The sequence below is a fragment of the Tinamus guttatus genome, unplaced genomic scaffold (genome assembly GCF_059628265.1).
Source record: "Tinamus guttatus ecotype Peru unplaced genomic scaffold, ASM5962826v1 Tinamus_guttatus_pri_ptg000307l, whole genome shotgun sequence".
NCBI classification, from domain to species: Eukaryota; Metazoa; Chordata; class Aves; order Tinamiformes; family Tinamidae; genus Tinamus; species Tinamus guttatus.
Window position 1 is genome coordinate 2,200,022 of NW_028288841.1, and position 18,317 is coordinate 2,218,338.

The following is an 18,317-nucleotide window of genomic DNA, read 5'->3' on the forward strand; positions in this document are numbered from 1 at the left end:
GATAAATGTAGTTTATGGTTTCAGATATTTAGCTCAGGTTTCCTTGAAAGTCAGGAAATTCTCCCAATTTTCGTTTCTATGCAAACCTTGAGAGACATTGAACTGTATTCCTGAAAAATTGGTTGAAATTTTTTGACTGCAGGAGGCTTGAGGTATTGACATTGAGACAGAGTTTCTTTGAAAGCTGTCCTTCCCAACACTGCCCTTTCACTGTTCTGGGATTCCCCATTTTATGAAGCCTACATTCTTAGACCACTTGAAAGGTGCCTTTTGTAAGGAACATGATTATGAACATTAAAAATGAAATATAGATGAACAGTAAAAATGAAAAATATATAACGCATACAGGTACTGAGTGAGAGCAATGACTGTTGTCCTAGTAAGACCCCTGGGCATGTTCAGTACCCACATGTAAATCAAGAGTGTCCCGCAGTTCAGGTATCTTAGAGCCTCTTCCTTTATCGACAGGAGAGCTCAGTGTTTCATTTACTCAAAATGAAAAATCTCAGCCTGCTTATTTTCCAAATAAAACACTGTTCAGTTACTGTATTTTGAGAAAGCTTTTTAAAATCCATGCTGCTTGTTTTCTGACATCTGCTGCTTAATGCCTGTTGTAAAATACGTGGTTAAAACAAATGGCCTTCAGGCAATGATTCTTTGCTTAATTTAAGTACTGGCAGAGTTTTTAAAGACAAGAAAATAGAATTCTAATGAAAAGGTAGGCAATATTTTTAATATAGTGGTGCCTGCAGATGCCACTATTGCTATTCACAATTTAATGACTGCCGTTAAATATTTGAAGTGCATCTAAGAGTCTAAGCACTGGTTTGCGTGTTTATGCAATATTTTTAGAATCTCAGCTGTGATCTAAATATTAAACTTGGAACATGCTGTCACTGAATTTGCAATGCAAGTCTATTGTTAAAGGACTTCAGAATATTGGAGGTAGTAAAGCATGTCGGTGTTGAGGCAAGGCTTTTGTATTAAACCGTCTGTTAAATTTTGCTGGCTGCTACCTACAAAGATTTTAATAATGGTTCATCAGAAGCCTAGAGTCTGCAGTGCTGACCAGTATATTCCTATTTCTCTGTGTGTGTTTGTGTATTCCCCTGTCCATTATCTGTGGTCTCACGCTGAAACTGCAGGTTTTCTGAGACACCAAGAACCTTGGGAAATATTCTGTGCTTATGCATAGGCTTATGCTATATGATCTGTGCCTTTGGGCTCTTAGATTATGACAGTGCAAATAAGATATTAGTAAATCATCTTAGTGCTGGTTTTGAAATCACTGTATATTGATGGCAGTCAGTTAAGCTGTTTCAGTTTATACCATGTGAGAATACATACATGCACTCTTTAGCACCAAGACATTGTGTAAATTAAACCATTTAGGCATAAATTTTTCGTTAATATCTCTTCTAAAGTTGAAGCATTTATTTTTGCCTGCATTGCTGAACTTAATAAGCTGTAAATAAATGAGGTACTCATAAAAATCAAAATTTAATATAAAAACTTAGATTTTTGTAGGCTAAAAATAATGAAGTGTACTACTGATATCAAGTCAAATGAATTTTGTTTTATCCAGCAGATAATACAGAGGTATATTTTGGCCGAGGGCTGTTTGGTTTTGTTCTCTTTTTGATTTGTTCTGTTTACTTTATAGGAGCAGCTGTCTCAGGTCCTTGATGCCATGTTTGAAAGGAAAGTGCAACCTCAGGAACATGTGATTGACCAAGGGGATGATGGAGACAACTTCTATGTCATTGAGCGGTGAGCAGCTTGCTTCCAAATGTAAACAGGTTTCTTTTCAGCTACTATAGAAGCAGCGAGGAATGCTCATTGCAGGCTGATTTCCTGAGGAAACCTTCCTTTTACTGTCATCACCTCTGTCACTTGGTCTTTCCATTCTGCACTTTAGGCCTCCGTTGACTTTTGGCTGGGGGCCAGCAGGTTTGACAGAGGTGGACATTTCAAACCTGCTGGGTTTTAACATGTTCTGGTGACTGAGAATTAAGGATAAAATCTCAAATGCTGTTTCCTCAGAGGGAAAGGTTGCAGAATGAGGTTACCTATTGTCTACTAGCTTTTGTACACATCAGCATGCACATGGTTTGAAAGGAGTCGTATATGCTGTCTGTAGACCAAGGTGGATTTTTTCCTGAAGTGAGGAGGGGAAAAGCAGCAAAAGAAACCATACAGTAAGGGAAGGGCCAAGAATTTCTTTTGGGGAGAGGGAATAAAGGAAACAAAAATCCATACGCACTTAAATTAGTTGCTGTCATGAAACTAATGGGTATCAGTAATTACAGAAATTTACTTGTCTGCAAGTGCAGATTCAGAGGGATTTGGCTCTTTTGAGGCACCATTAGACATGTCTTCTTGTTCTGAGATCAGTCATTAATACGTAAATATTCCTGAGGATTATTTCCTTTCCTGTCTGAGTGAACAGAGACTTGGTGTGGCAGAAGTAATTCTGCTGCTTGTCTGTAAAGAACAGGCTTTTTGGCACATACAGAAGACTCGGAGTCTTCTGGCTGTTAGCCTTCTTCCCCAGATTGCTTGGTATTTGGCTATCTTTTACAGGCACAGAGGGACTGCAAGGCAGGGCAGACCCAACCTGGGGCCACAGCATAATGCACACATAGGAGAGCTAGGACGAATGTGTTGCACAGCTAAGCATCAATTTGCTCACCATGGCCAAGAAGACACGCAGTGGGTCTGTGCTGGCTGCACAGTCATCGGGCAGGAAGGGAAGTGTTGGCCCCTGTTGCCTCTGGGAACAGTCTGAGCCTCAGTGTTGCTTAGCTGTCCTCTTCTGGTTTTCTGCCCTTTTTTTTTTTTTTTTTTTTTTTTTTTTTTCTTCTTAGGGTTTTATATTTCTTCATGTCAGTATTTTTCTCTTGAGTCCTTGAGCTTCTAACGATTGCAGTCTCCAAAATTACGCTTTGGTCTGTGTTTTTGTTGTTCTTATCTTGCAGGGCTTTAGCTCATGGACTGTCTTAGCAACAGCAACAGTTTTCTCAATAAAGCAGAACAAGGTCACCCAGTGGTGCTGAACCAAACTTGTCCTTGGGGCACAGACAGCTGAATGCTGGGCCGAAGGTTACATGGCTACAGTGACTTGGAAAAAAAATGACACTAATAAATGACTGAGGGTGATGGGTGGGAATGAGAAGTTGCTTCATTTCTCTTCAGTTGTTTAAAATTGCTCTTCTAGATCAAAAAGATGATTCAAACACTATTTCTCCTGATTTTTCTCAGAGAATCATTAAGTGGATATTGAACACTGCAAGAATTTTAGTGCAGCTTTCCAGCAATAGTAATCCATATTTGAACAGTTTATTGTTAATGTGGTGGTGGTGTGTTTTCTTTTTTCATCTTAGGTATGAGTAAGCAGCAGGGTGTAAAGAGAGTGCTAGGCAGTCTTCGTGTGCCTGGCTTCCCCCATTAGCTTTCTAGGTGACAGGAACTTCTTTTAGAATCAATAATATTCAAAGATAACTGACAAAAACAGGAATGTCCATCACCAATCCTGAATGCTCTGCTGCTAATGCTAGGTAGGTCTCGCAGATTAGAGTCTTCTCATACTTGTTTACTATGAGGAGTTTCACCTGCTGCTATTTCTGTTGATTCATTTTTTTTCTAAGGTCCCTGCTGATGTTCTGGGAGATAATAGCATTTTTTTTCTGGTAGAGATTGCAACTTCATGGGGAGAACTGTGTGTGTTCAGCGTATCTGAAGCTACTTACAAAGCCAGGAAGGTGTTCCCTACCTGCTTTTCTACAGGATGTAATACATTTTGTCAAGTCTCTCAAGCCAGTGTCCAATTCCTAAATTCTCTGATATTATAGCCAGGAATTGATCAAGCCTAGTTAAGTAATCTGACTTTTAATGTTTTTCTTCTAAAGCACCAAGCGTGAGACAGCCTTGACAGTGGTATAGAGTGGTATAGCTTCTAAATTGCTAGCTTTCTGTGCACAGCCTGTTTCTCCTATGTACCTGCTGATCCAGATTTGTGCCTTCAACTTTGACTCCCGTACATTTGTCTCCATCTTTGCCAGAGTGGTATTTTAATTTCCAGTAAGTTCTGGCTTAACTACAGTCCCTTAGCTACAGTTAGTCCCTTAACTACATTGCAAGAGAGGAAGGGTGCCTCTGAGAACAGAGTGGGGAGGCCTTTCCAGCTTAAAGAGGTTACAGCTCCATGTGAGTGAAGTGTAGAAGACTTCTGGTGCTTGAGCACTTCCTCCTTGATCATTTCAAATATCCTGGCTAGATGAAAGCAGTTTAAAGAGCTTTTCTGCTTTCTGAAAGCAAGCTATAACAAAATTTTCTTTAGCTCTGCAGCTTCTGTTTAAAGCCAGTGTGGCTGGAGTAGAATCCATAATGTTCTGCAAAACTGTCAAAAGTTATCCATGTTCCTAGCCATAGGTATCCTGCAGTGTCGCTTCAGCATGCAGAGAGCTCTGAGAGAGCAAAGCAGACTTCAAGCTGGGACGCTGTATGCTATAACTTGTCCTTCAGCAGCCTTACCTCCATGAAAATGGTGATAAAATTGTTTGGTTCAACTGCAGCTTGCCCCAAGCTGTGAAGTTAAACTGAGTGTGAAAGTTCTGGTCATAAGGAAGCTATTAGGCAAACACCAAATGTGAATTGATTTGTTGGTTGCCCCTCCATGTCCTGATGTAAAGATGTGCCACATGGTCCTGAATTAGCTTTAAATAGTCTATCTTGAGAGTCATATGTGCCGCTCATAATAGCGGACAGTTTGCCCTGTAAAACTTGCTAGTTATCTTGGGTATGAACAGAAAGATTCTTTTTGGGATCTCTGTGCTTCTACAGCATTGCTGTTGTCCATGCAGGAGATGAAAAGTTTGAATCTAGAATGGATATACAAATAAATTTACAGTTGTACTTTGGGATCGCAATACAGAGATATTCCTAAGTTTGAGTTAGGTTGAGGCAAAACCTTAAAAGCAGGTGAGTAGTTGGGTTGAGTTTACCAAAAGGTACTGCAGAAATGCTGTCTTTGTGGAAAAGTTAGCTGAGGACATTGATTCTAGTGGCTCTGAAGAGACCTTGTTGAATAATAACACATTATTGAATAATGTGCTGTGGAAAGACTGTGAAAGTACCTATGCCTTGGCCAGAACACTTACAGTAGCAGTGTCAAAATACTTTGCAGAGGAGACCAAATAGATCCCAGCCAGCTCCACCTGGAGTGAAATGCCCTATTAAGAGAAAGGTGCTGTGAAAGTACTTCAGATGGTAGCAACTTAGATGATAAGAAAGCTCAATAAAGTATTTTTAATATCGCTTAGCAGTAAGAGAGCTGTTTTTTAATTTGGAAAATGTTAGTGTAACAGCTGAAAACTCTGTTTATGAACCATGTTGGAAATTTGTCTAATAGCACCTATTCCATTTTTCCAGGGGACTGTATGACATCTTTGTAGCAAGAGACAACCAGACACGCTGTGTGGGTTGCTATGATAATCATGGCAGTTTTGGTGAACTGGCACTGATGTACAACACTCCTAGAGCTGCCACCATTGTTGCCACAACAGAAGGAGCCCTTTGGGGACTGGTAAGAAAAGGAAATTGCTCTCATCTGCGGAATATTTTAGACACTAACTCACTGGATTCACTAGCAGGTGCTCCCATCAGTATGAGTCCTTGTGCTAATAGCTATTTTATTGTTATTTGTTATCTCCTGGCATATAAGTTTCATTGTGCAAATGCTTTTGGGGACCTTCCTGAAACAACTTGTGTGTAAAAACTGTATCACTAGATGCATCAGTCTCTTTATCATTTTGTGTTTGCTGTAATCTTAACTTCTATTAGGAGAAGAATGAAGACTTTGTTTTCATCCTGCTAGAGGACAGTGGTGACATTGAAGCCTGTATTTTATGGGGAGGAAAAATACTCCCACTATCTACATACATCTTTACATTTCAGCTTGCTACCATTTTCAGTCCTTTAAGAGTGGGGAGGGCGGGCAGGAGTTCCTACATGAGTATGATAGTATTTTGAAGAGCTAGGAAAGCTGCCCAAAGCTGTGTTTTCCCTCAAAATAAACTATTGCTGTCACAATGTTTCTGGTCTCTTTGTGGCTGCCCTACAAGAGGTTCTCAGGTCAGCATGACCTTTAAGATACGATTAAATGATGATGTTGCTTTGTCTCCTGCCTAGCGGTGTTGAATGAGAAGCTGTAGGCTTTAGTTTCCTATTTTAGTTCTTTTCTCTGTAGTATTTTGGATAGAGTTATTTTCGCAGTGCTCACCCTTGTCTGTGAGGGCTCACATAAGTGGATCCATGAAGCCTTTGAAGCCGGGAGCGTTGTGGCTTTCTGTGTGCACGGGCTCCTCGGCAACTATCGCTAGGGGTTGGCCATTTGTTGTGACCTTGATTATGTGCCTGATAAGCTTCCACACTCAGCATGCTTATACAATTTCTGTGCTTGTGCAGAGAACTGACTTGTGACTCCCCCTTTTCTTTGTAAGCTGTAAGAAAAGGCTGCAGTAAATCAAGCTGGGCATAATGTCAGAATCTAATTTCTTGTGCAAAACTGGATAAATAATCTACCTGCCAAATGACCTCATTCTAAAAGAATGAAAAGGAGAAGAAGATTCTTCAGTCCAGTTTGCCTTGGAACAAACTACAGCATTTGGGGTTAATCTTCTTTTGTTTCAGTGATTAGTCGTTTCATTAGGAAGGCATAGGTGAAGAGGAGGAACCTCCTGCCAGTCATCTGTCCCTCAGTTGTTGTATTAAGTGAGGTTCCACTTTTCTGCCTTAAACTTTTTCTTCTGAAGGTTCTGTTGTCTCCGTGCTTTATTGCACTACTTTGTGCTTGCTCTACTTTAAATAGTATGCTTTAGTAAGCTGCAGAGTTAACTGCTAAAGCTCACTGCTTTTTTCCTATTTAAGAAGAAAGTTATACTCTTGCTCCATTGCAGTCTTCAGCCAACAGAAGCCTGGAAGGCTCAGACCCAAAGCAGTGATCAAACATGGGCCGCAGCTGAGCATGTCTGGGGAAAGGCCTGTGATTGTGCCCGCCTCCTCTGCTGCTCTGCCCTGTTCAAATACGGCCGTGTTTAAACATCACCAGTTCTCCCACTCACTGATACGCTCAAAGCCACTGTCCCAAATGAATTCTGAACTTCAGATGCTTTTGCAATTCCTCCTTGTATTTATGCACTTACCTGCTTCTCTAGACATCTACATTTGATGAGACTTCTACTGCTGAAACGTTTCTTTAATAATACTAACAGTGATGATAAACAAAAACTCACCTCTTACTTTCTCACCTCTCTTGCTGTTCTATGGATAACAGTAATGTCTTTCTTCCCTTCTTATGTTCCCTTTTCCAACTTCCATGTTTCTGGTCGTGTAAGAAACTCCTCACCTCTTATTCTACTCAGAACCCAAATCCTACCAGGGGACATAGGCATTAAAGTAATGTCTGTGTTAACAGTATCTAGTGGGCGAGTGCTCTTCCCCTGAGCCTTGATGTGCTGTTGTCTTTCCAGCTCTTTTGGGATCTTTCTCATTGTTTTAGTCCAGTAGTTCTGCCCTGCCTTTTCTGTTTGCAAGTAAAAAGCAAGATCGCTGACAATGAAGTCTCTAACATGTCTGCCCTTACAGGTAGCGGGACAGGAGATGGGCGTAATGTGATGGGTTTGCCTTCATGCAGGCCTGTATTGCCACCCAGCGGCCACAGAGCCTCAATAACTGCATCTTAGGAGAAATAAAACATCAGGGCAAGAGGAGAAGAGGATGTTGTCCAGTGTTTGGGCTTTGAAAAACAAACCATCATTGCACGAAATGTGCTTGTGGTACATGGGGGACAGCTGGCAGCTAGGAGTAAACAGTCCCTGGCAAACGCCACCTCTCAGATCCTGAACGTGGGAGTAGAGATCAAGCCTTTTGCTATTCTGTTTCTTGATCTACCCAACACTTACCTGCATAAACATCCAATTTGCTTTTAAATACCTTGTCTCAAGAAGATTCCATTTCAGACTTAAGCCTGAAATCGTGTTGCAAATTCCATTTTCTAATGGCTTTAGCCAGAAACTGACTTCATTGTATGTGGGGTGTGGAGTATCTTTAAAAAAATAAACGAGAAGCAAATACTGAACGCTGAAAAACAATACTAAATTGACTAAAAAAATGAATTCTTATATGTTTATCTGGGAAAGACCAAGTTTGTCATAGCTCTATGTTTTTCAATTTGCTCTTACAGTAAGTACTATCAAAGGAGCTGTTACCATTGTGACACTTTGTGTATCATTTTATCAGATTCCTTTTCAAATAAAATGTTATTGCAAATATTAGTTCGTATTATAGCTTCGTAAGTCCTTCTAGCAGTGAGCATTTTGGCCAAGAGAATAATCTCTGCTGTTTCTTGCAGGATCGAGTGACGTTCAGAAGAATTATATTGAAAAACAATGCAAAGAAGAGGAAGACATACGAGTTATTTATTGAGTCCGTGCCCCTTCTTAAATCCTTGGAGGTAATGCCTCAGAAATCTGGGTCAAATTCTGACGTTGACATTAGCTCTGCAGAGACAGTTTCTTGTATATCAGGAGCCTATGTGTCTCTTGCTCAGAGCAAAATTTTGAGCTACTTTGAAATCACTTACTGGACAACTAAACTTATATTGTTAAAATTGTACAACATTCTGTTCAGATTCTTCTTTGTTCACAGTTGGACGATAAACTGAGATAAAAATCAGAAAGCTATGTGTATAAAAATACCAAAACATAAGTATGCTAGAGAAGAGATGTTAAACTAAAGACTGGAAAATTGTGGCTATGATTTCTTTTGAGGTCATGGTGCAGAACTAATGACACATTGCACTAAGGTTTTCAGCTTTTATCAGCCATGAATGAATTTTATATTTGTGGCCAAGATGTGGTCTGCAACAGATCTTTAAGCCCTTTACCCATACTCAGGAGAGCAAGCACATGCTGTGATGATGTTTGGGATGTTTCCTAAGCTGTTTAATCAAACTGAATCAGAGGACTTTGAGAGCCATGCCAAGCCCTTTTAGGCATTGATAAGTGTTCACATTTGGCTTGTACTGTAATGCACTTATACATATATATACACATACATATATATATTTAATGATAAGGATTTTTTCAGCATCAATTTTTAGTGTTGTAAAATCCCTTGCAATCCACTTGAGAGAGGATTACAAAACAGTATTGTTAGGTGTGAAAGTGAATTTCTAGAGTATATTAATTTGGAGATACTCTGACAACTCTGGAAGGAAAGATTTGCACAACACCTTCTCCCTCAATGCCTGGTTTAAACAGTTCCATCAACGTGACTTTTTTGAGCACAAAAATGACTCATAAATATTTAAGGATATAGAAAAATAACTTGTTAGCGCTGGATAGCTTTTTGCATGACAAACTGCAGTTGAATCATGCATGCATCAGAATTTACACAGTTCCTTAGACAAGGACTAGATTCAAGTGTGTTTGTGAGAGGAAGGGATTTAAAACTGAATCATTTGTTGAGGTAATAACTTTCTTCCTTTTTTTTTCTGCATGTTTTGTCATGTTATGTATGGACAGCAGGAAACATGAGAGAAATTTAACTCTTGAGACTGTCCTTTCTCTCTTCCTGTTTATGAAGGTGGCTATGTCAGATTAGCACCTCTTGCCCTCACTGGGCATCCTGTTGTAGTGCTTGCTGACAGTTCAGACCTATTTCATATTCTCTTCCTCTCTCCACAGTAGGAATGAATTCCTGGATCAAAACACACACACATACGCTCACAAAAATCTGTGTTCAAGTGTATGCTGACTTAAGATAATTGGATAATATTTTACTGGTATTTTTCATTGAAGTTTGTGCTTAGAAAGTTTCCGATTTCTTTCTGAACAAATTCTTAAAATGTTAATTGAAACTTACAGGAAGCGATTTTTCTTTTCTCTAAAACAGCTCAATCACTTACTTGAAAACCTTGGGGTAAGAAAAGCATGTGAATGGAATGGAAGTTTTCTTACCCTAATGGTTGCTTTGACAGTTGTGTTGCACAGTGACACTGTGGTATATCATATGTAGGGGCTGCATTTTTAGTACCACAGTGTGGCATATGGGTGCCTCGTGAATGCCTCTTCATTTTTATTTTGACAGGGCTGCAAAGTTTGCCAGAAGTGTATTATAGCAAGTGATTGTGTTTAATTTTCCTCTTTGTTCCAGCCTTCAGAGCGAATGAAAATAGTGGATGTAATAGGGGAGAAAGTGTATCAAGATGGGGAACGAATCATTTCTCAGGTACTTGGAGTCTAAATATGCATTATCATTCTCCCCTCTCTGCTTCTTTCTACTTTGTATTTGCTTATACAATCATATTACTTAAACTAACTTTGCATCACTTTTAGTACTTCCAACTTATTTAACCGATTTTTGAATATTTTGAGAACGTCCTACTACGTTTTTTGCTATTTTTTTCTACTGTAAGAAGAAAGTGCCCTATTTTAAATTAAGTTAATGGAAGAGAGTCCTTGGTTTACTTGGAATCACAGAATGGTTGAGGTTGGAACGGACCTCTGGAGATTATCTAGTCCAGCCCCCCTGCTCAAGCAGGGACACCTAGAACATGTTGAGCAGGATTGGTAGGTTTTTGATGACAGCAGTCTTGTTTAATAAACAGAGTATGATTCCTTGATAATGGCTTGAATAATAGCAACCTTGCATGTCAGATAACTCGAATGCCAGAAGTCTTGCTTGCTGATACCAAGTACTGATATTACTTCTCTCAAAAAAATCCCTTCAGCTTATAAAATGAAAATCTTGTTGCTTAAGAACTGGAGACTGAACTATTAGGAAAATCAAAGCCTATAAATCTGAGTCTGAACAAAAACAATTAGTGATCTAATTATGCAGTTGGTTTTAATCTTTGTAATAATTGAATTAAGGATAGGAATTTATTTATTAAAAAAAAAGTAGACTTAATAATGTGGATTGGTCTGGACATTGGTTATACACTGCTGAAGAAGATAAAATTCAATACTTGGAAAAGATTCTGATAGCTCCTATATTACAGAAGTTGCATCACTACCATGAACCTCTTCTCTCATGTGGATAATTTTACATTTCAATTATCTTTCTGGAATTTGATCCTTCAATTAAGTGAAGTATGTTTTAAAGCACTTGAAAATTATTAATGCATGTCAGCGAAGTCCTTACATCTCCCACCAAGCTTATTTGAATTCTTTAGAAAAGTAAGTAATGACTCTTTCAGCACAGAATTGGGCTGACTGTGTCTGCTGATGTTGTGATGAGAGCTGGCAAGAGTGAATGAAAAACTTTGTGCTGGATGGTTTGCCTTTAAGAGCCTAACTTCTTCTGAAACCACAAGTTTAAGCCTTGCATCAACTTCTCACATCATTCTTAAGTAATTAAGGCCTAGTCATCTCTCCATCCTTCTTGTCACATGCTGTCTTCTCGCCCAAGCCTTGTCTCTCTTCCTTCTCTTCCAGTTCTACTACCTTCAAATACTATTCTGTTCTTTTTTTTTTTTTTTTTCCCCTTTCTAGGCTGTTTTGGCTTTGCTTGTTCCCCTATTCCAGCCCTGCTTACTGTGTCTGAGTTCTTCCACTGCACTTGACTTGATACTGGATTTATCTCCCTCACATTGTGTCCCAGTTTTGATGAGCCAGCTCCCTCCCATATCAGTTCCTTATCCAGACTTCGTCTCCTTGAAGCCTTTATTCTTTTCACCTCTGATTCACGGCAGGAAGAAACAAGCTGTCTGCTCAGAATTCCAGTCCTACACCAAGCCCACAGCTGCCTTTGCAAAGAAACTCCTCACTATCACAACTAAATAGTTGGGAAGAAATGCTTTCTTGGACCTGCTGGCTGCACATTTGCCTTGTGCACTAGGATCCCCAGCTCCTTTCCTTTAAAGAGGCTCCTTAGTGCTTCAGTACTAAGCCTGTCCTCTTGCATGGCATTCTTCTAGGACTTCGCTTGTCAAACTTCATGGGGTTCTTTCTTGTTCTAGTCCCTCTGAGTAGCAGCCCTATCTTCAAGGTATCAGCTGCCCTCCTCAGTCTGGTACCATCCATGGGTTTGCAAAGGTGCATTCTGTCACATCATCCCATTATTAACACAGCTGCCAAACAGTTTTGGCTCCAAAATCAGCCGTTAAGGGATGTCTCTACTACTAGTGTCTCTTTGGATTTCAGACTCCTGGCCACCATTTGTTGAGCCCATGTGGATAGGATGTTTCTCACTCATTTTCATTCACAGTTTTATGAATTACCCTGTAGTTCTTCTGGGGACCAACATTATGCAGGTTGGTCTGTAGTTCCCCAGATCCTCTTGAAAATTTTAAGTTTTTAATTTTGTTTTGATTTTTTTTTTCCCTAGAGATATCTCCTACTTACAATTACCACTTTAGGTTGACTGAAAAGGAGCTTCATAGTGACACTGATAAGCTTCCTCAGCTCTCTGAGGCATCCCACCCAGTGCTGTTGGCTTATGTAGGTCCAGTTTGTGTAAGCAGTCCATAATCTCTGTCTTCCTCTACTTTTGGTCTTTTTTCTTCTGACTGCTATAATTACCATAATCCACTTCCAGACTTGAGATGAGAAATACTTCTGTTCAGCTCCCTATAAATTTTTAACTTGTAAATTGACAGATTTAAAACCTTAATAACAATTTATACTTATATTTTGTATAGGCTCTTCAGTTTTCTCTCTCACACGTTGCTTTGATGTCAGTTTGTCAATTCCAGCAGATTTCTACACAAAGCCTAGGTCAGAATGAACACTTTAATATCATTTTTTCCCTTTCATAGTAAGCTTAAAAGTGATTTGGTTTACCTTTTTCTCTTCACAGGGTGATAAAGCAGATTGCTTTTACATTGTAGAATCTGGTGAAGTAAAAATCCTGATTAAAAGCAAGGTGAGTTCAAAGAGGATGCTTTAGGTTTAAATGAATCCCTGATTTGCTCTGTTAATAGAAGTGCTACACAAAAATCCAGCATGACATATTTTAAGCTATTATTATTATATAGTATTTACCATTATCTTTTTAAGTAACTTAGGTTGTAAATAACTTTACTAAAATTGGAGGGTTAGAGTTTTTGCTTCTCTGCAAACTGACCTGCTCTACACTCTCTGGTATTAAGGATGGGGATAAACTTTCTGCTAGGAAGCCAAAAAAAAAAAGGGGGGGGGGCAAAAAAAGAAAGCGGGAGGGCTGTTTATCTTCAGTGACTTAGTAAACATTTGTTTTCCAGAGATGAAACAATGAATATCTGCCCATCTCCAAAGCTTCCTATGGGCCAGCATGCACTTTTCTAACCAAAATTCTAATTAAGCCTGTGGTAAATGTGTCTGCAGCCTATGATTTGGATATTGCTAGTCTTAAGAACCTAAACCAATTAGTTGTTACACATCTGAGGGATGTGTGGGATTAACTTTTCAGTGCAAAGTAACTGAAATGTTCTGTTTTCACAGACTATGACAAGTAAGGATGCTAACCAAGAAGTGGAGATTGCCCAGTGTCACAGAGGACAGTATTTTGGAGAGCTTGCACTTGTTACCAACAAACCCAGAGCAGCCTCTGCCTATGCTGTTGGGGAAGTTAAGTGTTTAGGTAAGGAAGCATTTTAGGTTTCTGGTTAGCCTTTTCCAGGCTTCACTTGTGCTGCAGACTTTACTATTCACAACCTGGCTGTCTTTCCGTACCTGTTAGTCAGATGTTGAACTTGGAGAAGCACTGCTGTTTTCCCCCTCAGATCTTTAGTTTCAAGTGTGTGTGAGGATAACTGCCTCGTGAGTTGTTACTTCTGCATGGTCTGTCTCTAGGGAAGTGGAAGTGGTGTACCCTGACTCGCTGGTGCCTGCGCCACAGTCTTCAGCATCAATTTCTAGCTTAAAATTTGCTTTTAGGTGATGGATTTATACTTGAACTGTGTATATTTGTGTTCTGTATTTATCCCTGAGGTCAGGTGTGTATTTTATGAACCTTATTTCTTTAAAAAACAGTACAGACTGAAATTCGGTTCCTGTTTATATGGCTTGTGTTGAAGACTCGGAACCAAAGGGGCTAGTCTTGAGGTTTGTGTTCCGAGTTCAGAAAATATATTGGCGTATGGAATCATTTTGATAGATAATTTTGTTTTCACTTCTGTTCTTCTGCAGTCATGGATGTGCAGGCGTTTGAGAGGTTGCTTGGACCCTGCATGGACATTATGAAGAGGAATATAACACATTATGAAGAGCAGCTGGTGGCACTGTTTGGCTCTAGCATGGACCTGTTGGATCCAGGGAATTAGGCACAGGGTACCTCAATGCCTTCTCAGTTCAAGACGCAGAAAAGCCTCCGATCAGCAACACAACTCACAAGGAAATGGACACTATGGAACAGTTACGGCTGTTGTCTTTTTGGGCATTTTAGAAACCATAAAAAGTGTCAGCACAGATGGATTGCTCACTCCATGCCTCCACTTTGCTGCTGATACTTCATTACTAGACCTAGATTAAAGATGATTCTAACCCTATGTTCACTTACTTGGTTCAAAATGGCATCTCTCCAACAGTTCAAGTGCCTGATACAAAACCCAAAGTGAGCAAGATGTAGAAGCTTCCTTCTTTCTGGTGTTACCACCATAAATTTTCAGAGCAGATTCTGTAGGGGTAAGCTGCCTGTTCTGCAGAGGCAACATGTAGAAAATGAGCCTTTTACAAGCTTATTATGTTCTGATACTTTCCTTACGCAATGTCAAATTTGTTTTTTAACTGCAGCATCCAAATACGAAGTTAAAAATAACCGTGGAGTCAATTAATAAGGTGGCATCAATTTTCTTCAACCTGCTAAGAGTGGTGGTTGTTTATATAGTTATTTAAACCTACCTGAGGACACAGCAGACAGCTGCTTAGCAATGAAATGCAGGAAATGAAGTTTACTAGATTTTAAGCGTTTTCTGAGCAGCAAAGAAAATGGCTCGAAGATTTCATAGTTGTCATCTCCCAAAATTTGCTCTTTGTTTCTTAACACCAAGTAGATTTTATTGTGGAGAGTTCACAATATATAACCTTCTCTTGCTTACAGAGATCCGTTATACTGCTTGATTTCCCAGGGCACTGTTGTCTGGGTCAGTTTTAAAGCTTTTTAAGGAGGTGAACATTTTGTAATTTAAAGGAAGACTATTTCTCTACTTATTTACAGGATCTTCCTCCCTCCCCAGTCCTAATATTTCACAGTATTCTAACTTCATTAGATAATTGGATGCTTCCAGATGCGAAGTGGATTTGCTAAATCTTTCAAAAGTTGGCAGCATTTGAATTTGTGGAGCAAATGTCTTTGCTAACTGCACATTTGGTGTGTTTGAGGAGTCTTTTTGATTTAGGTGATAACTCAGATAATGGTGAGTTATCTAAAGTACCTGTTAAATTTGCAGCATTTACTAGGTAGATTCTATTTCTTTAGTTTTAATGACCTTAATTGGCATACTGCTAAGATTTTATCAGAGTATTAAATAAGAATCAGACCATAAGAAGGGTATTTTTTATGGTGTAAAACAGAATATTTATATTAAGAAATTGAATTTATAGGTAATAAATCTAGTGAGCCTCTGAATTTGAATTTTTCAGCTCATGCAAAATTTGTGTTTTATGGGGTTATGAAATTTTAATTGTGGGTGCTAGTAGAACAGAAATTGCTCTTTTTATTCATGGCCATGTGAATAACAATAGAAGGATGCTAGTTAAATTCCTGCTTATAGTATGACAATGGACATTTCTTTAAGGCACAAGATGCTTACGCTCAACTCCGAGTTGGTTTCTGGACAGTAATTTCTTCCCTAAATGGATGAGCTCCTCCCAGTTTCTGAAATATAAATAAGATGGAAACTTTGTAAGATTGAATGGGTATTGTCCAGTTACTGCAATTGGAATCATATTTTTATATAATATAAATAGATTCCTAATGGACATCCTGGAAGAGGTGTTTCCATATTATTAGAGTTCTGATCGTGATGTCCAGTGGCTCTTCTAACTGCATGTATTCTAGAACAGTGAGTTTCTATTACTTTACTGGAGTGGTTTTGATAATAAATCATAGCCAAAGAAGCAGCAGGTACTTCATTCCTGCTTCTGAGGTTTAACACCAAAGACAAAATCATTGTTTTAATTGCAGATTTTTTTTAAAAAACAAACAAACAAAACCCCAAAAAAACACTAATTAGGTCCTTGGTTTGATAACAGATACTTTAAATTACTTTGGGATCATAGAGTCTTTTTGAAGCCAGCTCATGACTAGCCAGCAATCTAAACGTAAACTGGTCTTCATACTAGTATGAGTTTCTGTACTGCATAAACTGTCATGTGAACTAAAGAGAAATTTGCTGTGAAATCATCAGCTGGCCTCTGTCCCTCCCGGCACAGTTTCCTCCTCTTTGTCCGGTGGGGTCTGGCAGGTTGGGCTCCCTTACAGATGGGCTGTGGTTTTTAGAGCCTTCAGTAAAAAAAAAAAAAAAAAACACCAAGCAATTGTCTGGTAATTAGGTAATTCTGCCTGAAGGGGAGGATTTGATGATTCTAGCAGTCAAAGGAAAGGATGAGACCATAAAATCAATGGCTTGGGATCCCATGTGAGCAAGAACAAGCTTCTGAAGTAATTTTGACCTTTTGCTAGACTCTCTGCAGCAAAGTCATACTGGGCAGTGCCATCCTGCAGCCAGGATTGCTGTGATGTTGCTCTGTGGTGCAAAGAGGCAATCTGACTGTGAGCTGAAGGAGAGTGAGCCTGTAAGAAGCTCGCCCCATTTAAAAGGGTGTGATTTGCAATGTGCCTGACTAATCTAGTCTGGTTTAACCAGCCTGTTCTGTGTAACTTTGGAAAGCAGAGAGAACCTTGTAGCGAGATGCTCAACGCTGCCTGGCTAAGCGGTTACCTGGCGGAGCACCAGCAATGAACAGAGTCAGAAAGCGCTGAGGGGAGTGAAGTGAGACACCAGTTTGTAAAGTCCTGACTGTGTCGTCGTATCCCAGTTTTTTCCTTTTCACTGTGACTGCTCATCACAATTGTCGTGGAGAATGAGCACAGTCTTTGTTGTTATTGCTCAGCGATCAGTAAATTTGCTGTGGATTCTCTGAGATTGGTAATGGAGGAAGATCTAATTTTTATTAAAAACTCAGCAGCAAAGTGGGTAAAAGAGGGTAGTGTCTTTGAGACTTGGAGGAAAAAGTCTCTTATATCTGATTCCCTGCTTGTGATTGTTGTGAAGTCAGTGAGAGGAGCTTTCTCAGTGGTCAAATGTCCTGGCATATGGTATTTCTGTTTAATGTCACAGCACAGGTTTCACAGTGTAAAAAAAAAAAAAAAAAGAAAGAAAAAAGGGCAAAAGCGCTCTCTTAACAAAACAAAATACAAATTTGCACAGAGGGCAAGAAGAGAAAACCCTTTGAATGTCACTTCCATCCTTTCTTTTCAGTTGGCTGAAAATGGACTTTTGTTCTTGACATGTATTTGTAAACTAGTCTTGCCAAAATACAAACTTTTTTTTTTTTTCACTCCAGTCAATTTTTGTTGTTACAGTTATTGTTGTTTTTTATTTCCACTTCTTTCAAACCATATATTTTATTTCAAGAGGCCTTCTTTGTGGATTTTCTCCTGATGGTCTACAGCACTACAATGCTATTTCGAGGCGCAAGAGAACCTCACAAGGGAATATTCAACTCCATTTAGCTGGCTGGAGCTAATAATGCGCTACTAATTTTCCTCCACTCTGTGGGGCAGGAGGAGAATTAAATCCTGCATAAAGTTGCTACCTCAAGGCTCCAAGTGCTTTAATGGTCTTTCACTTGGGAGAATTTCATAAGACAGTTCTTAAAATTGGTCTGTTCTTCTGAGTTAAATGTTTTTCTTCATTGATTCATTGAGGGGACCCTTATTTGAATGCATTTTACATTTAGTATTTGATCCTCAAAGGATGAACAACTGCAAAATTCAATTCTTGCATTACAGTGTTGAACATGAAGGAAAATATCTGCCATATGAGCATATATTTTTTAAAAGTTAAACCACTCTGGGGTTCAGCTTCACTTTTGGTTAATAAAAAGCTGACATGTCGTGTCCAGCCTTCCTGGTACAATCCGGTGTGTGCTCTTTATTGACTTACTGCAGCTGACGTGCCCCTACACACAGTGCTTAAAAAACAACTGGACTTTCCAGCAGGTAACTAAATTTACTTGGAGTGTCAGAGTTACTGTTGCTTGTGTTATCAGAGCCTTATAGAAAACAACACTTGCCCTATTGCAATAATGAGAATAGATTTATACATCCTC

At 39.3% G+C, this 18,317-nt stretch overlaps 1 protein-coding gene across 1 annotated transcript in view; it reads left to right on the forward strand.

The window, feature by feature from the left end:
- PRKAR2A (protein kinase cAMP-dependent type II regulatory subunit alpha) overlaps positions 1–16,171 on the forward strand; it is a 51,200-nt gene extending 35,029 nt beyond the window's left edge. The window contains exons 5-11 of the mRNA XM_088528245.1: positions 1,664–1,770; positions 5,431–5,584; positions 8,411–8,512; positions 10,216–10,290; positions 12,862–12,927; positions 13,485–13,623; positions 14,172–16,171. Of these exons, the coding sequence (XP_088384371.1) occupies positions 1,664–1,770; positions 5,431–5,584; positions 8,411–8,512; positions 10,216–10,290; positions 12,862–12,927; positions 13,485–13,623; positions 14,172–14,305 (777 nt within the window). The 3' untranslated portion in view covers positions 14,306–16,171. The remainder of the gene's footprint in view (positions 1–1,663; positions 1,771–5,430; positions 5,585–8,410; positions 8,513–10,215; positions 10,291–12,861; positions 12,928–13,484; positions 13,624–14,171) is intronic.
- Positions 16,172–18,317: the final 2,146 nt, after the last annotated feature.